Genomic DNA, 7,081 nt, shown 5'->3' with positions numbered 1-7,081 from the left:
CTACATGAAGCAAATCCAATGCAGGAGCTTCAGAAACAAATTTCACAGGAATGTTGGGATGAGTCTAAAATGAAGCCTGCCACTTCCATCCATCTTCTAACAAATAAGTTCCCTGAGCTAACTGTTTTATGACTCGTAATGGCTCAGAGAATCTCAGGTGTGATTTTGGAACATGTGCTGGTTTCTGAACACGGACACACTCTCCCTCTTGAAAGGTAGGAACACGTGCACCACGTCTCTTATCTGTGTAAAGTTTCCTCTTGTTCTGTTTAGTAGCTACTGAGTCAGCCAAATGCGTCACAGCACTGTCCTTAGGAACAGGTAGCAGGTAAGCAAGTGTGCACTTTTCTCCCGAGAAGTAGCTCACAAGGAGAAACCTCTGTGGTAGAATGAGGTGTGGAGAGATAAACTTGCACGAAATCTTTCATAGTCTGACGCCAAGACTTTTTTTCAAGAATGGCAGATTGAATGCAACTCTTGAGCACTCTGTGAAACCTTTCAACTGCCCCATTTGCCACAGGGTGGTAGACAGAAGTTCTGATGGGCTTCATGTCTCTGGTGCGCAGAAATGCAGCAAACTCTGCAGAAGTAATCTGACTTCCATTGTCAGAAACAACAGTCTGCAGATTTCCAAACCTGCTGCAAAGAAAACGAAGAAAAGAGATCACCGTCTCAGCTGTAACAGAAGCTGCAAAACCCACTTCTGGCCATTTACTGGGATAATCCACCAGTGTGATTGCATACTTACAGTCCCAAACAGCAGTCTCAGAAGGACCCAGAACATCAATTGCCACCTTGTCCCATGGCAAAGACGGAAACGGCACTGGTACAAGTGGAGCTGCAGCAGGAATTGGAGTTTTATCACAACTTTTACATAGTTGACACCCTTTAATGCGTTGTGTCATTTGATCATCCATGCCAGGCAACCCGTACAAATCCGGGAGCCTCTGCTTGGTTCTGACAATGCCTTGATGACCTTCATGTGCCAAGATGATCAGTTGATGAGGTAAACTGACTTGAACAACAAGCCGAGAACTTCTGAACACATAGTCATGTTGCACAGAAAACTCCTCCCTCAACCCGAAGTATGGACACAAATTTTTAGGCAATGCAGCAGATGAAGGAGGAAAACCTTCCATGAGATGCAACCGTAAGCCAGACAGCTCAAGGCATGCAGTAGATGCAGAGGCAAAGTCTGCAAGCGGTATCGCAGTCAGAGCAGCAGACAGCATTGCAACAAATTCCGGCACTGGGTCAGCACAAGCATCCTGATCTGCAGAAAGAGGCAAACGTGACAAGCAATCAACAATGCAATTCTCAGAACCTGGCCGGTGCACTACATCATAGTTATAACACAGCAGGCGAGCAGACCAGCGTGCCATACGCATGCCTGCACAATCAGTTCCCTTTGAGGTGAGTAGTGTGGTTAGAGCCTGGTGATCCGTGCGCAGTGTGAATCTACGACCCCACAAATAGGTTCGCCAGCATTCCACAGCCCAGACTCATGTTAGAGCTTCGTTTTCAATGGGGGAGCATTTACGCTCCACAGCAGACAAGGTCCTTGAAACAAATGCAACCACGCACTCTGTGCCCCCATGTAGCTGAGCGAGAACAGCACCTAAGCCGGAAGTAGGCACAGCAGGATCATACAAAGCCAAGGCTGGACTGTCAACAGAGCTCTTTTTTACTGTCTCGAACACCAGTCCCAGAAAAGAACGCAGTGTGGCTACATCAGAGGGAGGTGGTACATCGAGGATAGCAAAGAGGTGATCGTGCGTAGGTTGAATACCCTGGGGTGCAACTGTGTGACCTAAAAACCGCAGTGGATTTGTTAAACTGACATTTTTCTTTGTTCAGCCTTTGTACACCCTGTCTCTTTTAACTGTTGCAGCCCTGCAGCAAGAGTAGCATCATGATCGCGTTGAGTTGCCCCCCACAGAATGATGTCATCTAGATAATGAGCAACATTTGGTATCCCAGCCAACACTGTAGCTAGCATTTTTTGGAAAGCAGATGCTGCTGAAGCCAACCTGTATGACACCTTGCAAAATCTGAACAAACCATCATGGCTGATAAATGCAGTCAGGTCTCTGCTTTCTTCATGCAAATGTAGCTGGAAATAAGCTGACTAAATCAAGAGTGGAGAAAACAGTTGCATCTCTGAGCTTGGACAGCATTTCATCAATGTGTGGAAGTGGGTAGCTACCTATGACAACAGCTTTTTGTTTGGTTCTTGTAAGTCCACACACATCCTGATGTTTCCTGATTTCTTTTGAATGACAACAATGGGGGAAACCCATGGAGATGCATCAGTCTTTTCTATTACCCCAGTCTGCAAAAGGTTTTCCAGTTCTATACTCAGACTCTCACACTGGCAGAGGTAGACATTGTAGCCTCTGTCTGACTGGAGTAACACTTGTGGAGACTTTAACTTAGTCACACATCTGAGAGTGGACAGTTGAGGCTGAGATGACAGACACATCACAGGAGCACCTGGTGAATGTGGGCACTTACTTTTGACAGAAGTACATGTAAAACACAGTCTCAGGCCTTTGATAAGATCCATGCCTAGTAAAGTTGTACCAGAGTCCACCACGGACAGCTTAGTTGAGTAACATGCATCATCGTGTGACACAGTTACAGGAAGACATCCCAGCACAGGGGAGCAGAGTATGTAATCAGAGTAACATCTGGAGACTGCAGAGCATCACTGCTGAAATGGGTCTTATACTCAATTCTGGATATAACAGATGAGTCCAAAGTAAACTGGATTGGCGCTGAGGTAGATGCAGTTTTAATAATAGCTGTGCAACGGATCCTGTGAGATGAGTCGGAATTGTTCAAATAGAGGCAACAGGAGCCTTTGGGTTGGAAGTAGAAATCGACCTGGCTTGCTCCGTAGCTGCTTATATTTGAGTGGCCAGTGTAACAGCTTTATCCAATGTCAAGTCAGCTTCCAGCAGAAGTTGCTCACATATGCGATAACTACATACATATTCAACCAGCTGGTCCCGGATCATTTCATCCTGCTTCTCATCAAAGCCTCACGTCGCAGATAAATTTCTTAAAGCAGCCACTTACTGCAAAATGGATTCAGTCGGAGTTTGCGCACACTTTCTGAAAACATGGCGCTCAGCAACGGCATTCCTTTTTGGATTGAAGTGAACTTTCAAAGCCTTCATGGTATCCTCCATAGTAGTACCTTGCCCTGGAAGTGTGTAAAACAGCTGCTGACCTTCTGTCCCCAGTGAATGTAGAAGAAACACCCTTTTTCTCTCCTCTGGGCATTCATCTCCTGACTCTTCAAGCACCAGCAGGTAATTTTGGAACATTTTCTCCCACTTTTTTAGCGGTATGCTAGGCTCACCTGGACATGGGAGAAAAGGAGGTGAAGATGGTGTTGCAGCAAAAGCCATTTCGCATTCATGTAGATCCTCATCAATCCTCGTCGCCACTTGTTATGCTGTATGGTAGTACAGATCACACAGCGTATCTTTCTCATGAACTTTATTCAGCCAGCTTCTTTCTAGAATAATCCATAGCACACGCAATACACTTCTCCTTCCTTCTTCTCTCGCTTTTTTGTCTCACATTGCCCCCTAGTGGCTTCATTAGAACACAACGGCACTCTTGTTAACCTATGCTGTGGTTCACACCAAGCACGGAGTGCCACGGTCCTCTGCGCAGGGCTCGCGCCATGCAGCGAATCGTTTTGGCATCTGGTCTATTTTGTGCGCGAGCCTCGAGCGATCCGCATCAATTCTGGCAGGAAGGTACATCAAGACATGAGAAAGTCCTGTTTATTTTCAAAATATAACCAATTTTTCAAAAAAAAAAACACAGCAATTGACAAATGCGATCATGCTTTTGTATCTAAACAGATTGTGTAGATTAAAATAAACAATCACAAAACACACACACAGATCAATGTAGTGGGCCAACTCTCGACAGGGGAATGGGGTGGGTTTTGGGTATAAAAAAACAACACGAGAGAACAAGAGAGCAGTTCTTCTTAGCAGAAGTTATATTAATAACTTACCCATGATGGGAAAAGCATAAAAAAGCTCTAGCAAAAGCGCCTGTTGTGTCTGGTGTGAATTGCAAGAGGAAGTGGATGCCCCGCTTTGCGGCTCTTCGCCATCTAGTGTGAACCTAGCGTGAAAGGGGCGATATATATCTATATATGTATATATATAGATATATATCTATATATCTATATATATTTATATATATATATCACCCCTCTCACACCTTATATATATGATATATATATATATATATATATATACAGGTATATGGGGTGCCACAAGATCACGTTGGAACCTATTTTTTTTGTGCTTCATTAATGGAAGAAAGTGACACTGTGTAGAAAAACAAAAATATTGCTAGTTTAAAAAACAAAAAAAGTTGAGATCCAACACATAAGACCACATTAAGAAAGCACCTTTTATTTTTTACTTGATTTTTATGTGGTGATTTTTTGGGGTCCCAATAATGCAAAATCTCAAACTGGTTTCACCAAATAGAGATCTTATGAATATGATTACTAAAGATTTATTTGTGAAACAAAATGTCCATGAAATAGTTCTTTTGGTGGTTATGTGTGTGGAGCAGATGACATCTTTATTCTGGTGAAAAAAGCTTGGTCTGGAGCCTAGACAAGGAAGGAAGGAAGGTGGTTAAGGGGCGGTCAAGGCGAACAGGGCAGAGGACGGCTGGCAAAAAGATCCAGAAAGTAGAGAGATAAACACCATGAGTTTAAAAGCAGAAGTATGAATGAAAAAAGACGGGGAATTTAGGGAGGCTAACAGATCTTTCTTATTGAAATATATATATATATATAAAACATAGATAGATAATAAAAATATTGTAGTTAAAAAAACATTAAAAGCAGCTGCTTTGGGTCTTTAAAATGCTGCCATCTTCTGATGTTTATTGCAAACTGCATAATGATGATTTCAACAAATGAGGAAACAATCAAATATTTGCCATGGACTCAAAGTTAGGTTTACACACCACACACAAGACACTGTTTCCAAAATAGGAATTTTATTGCAAGACATACGTAACAGGTCAAGCCACTTGAAGACTGCAACATTGACAGTAAGACTTGAAAACTGGATGCAGTGGATATAAAGTCGGACCAAAGTTCTTCCTTATGTTTATTCTGAATCTCCCATTATTTGCATAATTTGGTACTGTACAAACTTTAATTGCATATAGACAAAATATACAAAAAAAAAAAACTGTCCAGACAAACATAAGTATATGGAGTACACAGAAGGGTCTGTGCCCTGTAGTAAAACTCACAAAACAGAACAAACCAAAGGGGCATGAGTCCACCATAATTATTCCAACATTGGGATAACTCCCCGTCGTCATCCTTTGGGTCCTGCATATGAACAGTACCTCACACTGATTTGTGTTAAGGCAAAGATGATATTAAAAAAAAAAAAAAAACTATAGAACTGAGCTGCCATATGAACACAACTTTTGACCACTTTTAAGTGAGACACACTTTGAAGGCCAGATTAAAGCACAAGTATGAACCATTAGAACCTGTAATGGAAGACACGCTGAAGCATTGAACTGGTAACAGTTGGATTTTAAGGTGCTGACGTCCAATAAGGCCAAAAAGTTATTGTATAATGAATGTTATTACAGAATTAATTAATATTTATTCATTTAGAAAAATCAATAACTTAGCGAAGGCGCTTGGGAAAGCACAATTTAAAATTCAAATCGTTTAATAAACAACGCCTTTACCCGTAGATAGCATCTACTACCCAGGATGCAGAATGTGTGGTTTAAACTTCTTATGACATAAAAAAAAAACAAAAAACAATGGTATGGATGCACATTTTTTTTCCAAGATCTTAGGAAAATAGCCATACCAAAGAGAGGCTGTACATAGAATCTCTCCTTAGCAAAGTAAAATTAATCTACAAAAAGCTTATTCGATGCATGAATCCTACTTCAGTTTAACCAAAGTTAATGAATACATGAAAATACACCTTTGGATATACCATAAATACTTAGGAAAATAGACTGAAATTGGCAATTCCAAGATTTAAAAATGTATACTCAAAGATAGAAGAAGGAACAAAAAAGAAAACACAGCAACACATTTTTACAATACCCATGTCTCACATAGTTACAAAGACTATATAAAAAAGTATACATGTAATAAGGAGCCTGTGGCTTTAGAACTCCGGGCGACATTCAGCACACGCACAGAGCGGAGCTTTGGTGCTGCGTGAGGATGTCGTCTTCGTCGGGTGAGCTCGTCTCTGCGGTTTGATCAGCAGACGGAAGCACCGGTTCAGGAAGTGACGTCGGAGGAAAACCCTTGACGGGTTTATGGTGAGGAGCTTTGGGTTCAGAGGTTCTGTGTGAGGAGCGGCGGGGCCGCTTGAAAGGCGGCGCAATAAGGGCGCAGTCCGCCATGGTCGTTTCGTCCTGCTTTTCAAAGACGTCGTGCGCGCCCTCCGGAGGGGGCAGGGAGGCCCTCACAGAGTCCGCATCGGGTAAGAGCTGTGTGGTGGCACTGAAAGCTGCCTCGTATAAACCAAACGCCTGGAGCAGAGTTCCTGAGCTTTCATTATACATGGATGGAGCAGTCACAGGGTCGCTTATCTGAAAGGAAAAAATTAAAAAATTATTATTTTAGAGCAAGAACAAACCCCCTAGTCTGGCATTTGAATTAAAGACACAGTTTACAGCCTTAACACCCAAATGATTCACAGTGATGAATGTGGGAACTAATGAACAAGGACCAAACTGAGTTAAATGAAAAATAAAATCCAACACAATACTACCTTAGGGTTCAACATCCCATCAGATATATAGGTGTAATGAAAAAAAACACTATAAAAAAGGAACATACAAAGAATCAAAACAGGTTTATGAATAGCATCAATGAGAGTATAAGTAGTTCAAAATCTTTGATGTTCTAACATAAATTAGGAAAAAACTGTCTAAAGACTCACTTTTATGTGCTGGTCTTTAGTACATGAGACTCCTTATTGTTATTTCATTGCTTTTATTATTTTATTGTCTTTTATTTGCCATTTTTTACCAT

General features: G+C 41.7%; 1 protein-coding gene across 2 annotated transcripts in view; it reads right to left on the bottom strand.

The window, feature by feature from the left end:
- Window positions 1-5,032: 5,032 nt before the first annotated feature.
- Window positions 5,033-7,081, bottom strand: part of LOC112142800 (protein phosphatase 1D) — a 9,118-nt gene continuing 7,069 nt past the window's right edge. The window contains exon 6 of one of the 2 annotated variants that reach the window (XM_024266375.2): window positions 5,033-6,636. In XM_024266375.2, the coding sequence (XP_024122143.1) occupies window positions 6,223-6,636 (414 nt within the window). In that variant the 3' untranslated portion in view covers window positions 5,033-6,222. The remainder of the gene's footprint in view (window positions 6,637-7,081) is intronic. The other variant, XM_024266376.2, reaches the window with a different exon arrangement.

Source organism: Oryzias melastigma, linkage group LG14, assembly GCF_002922805.2.
Source record: "Oryzias melastigma strain HK-1 linkage group LG14, ASM292280v2, whole genome shotgun sequence".
NCBI lineage: Eukaryota > Metazoa > Chordata > Actinopteri > Beloniformes > Adrianichthyidae > Oryzias > Oryzias melastigma.
Note: the sequence above shows the minus strand (reverse complement) of the source record. Positions and strands in the feature narration are given on the sequence as shown.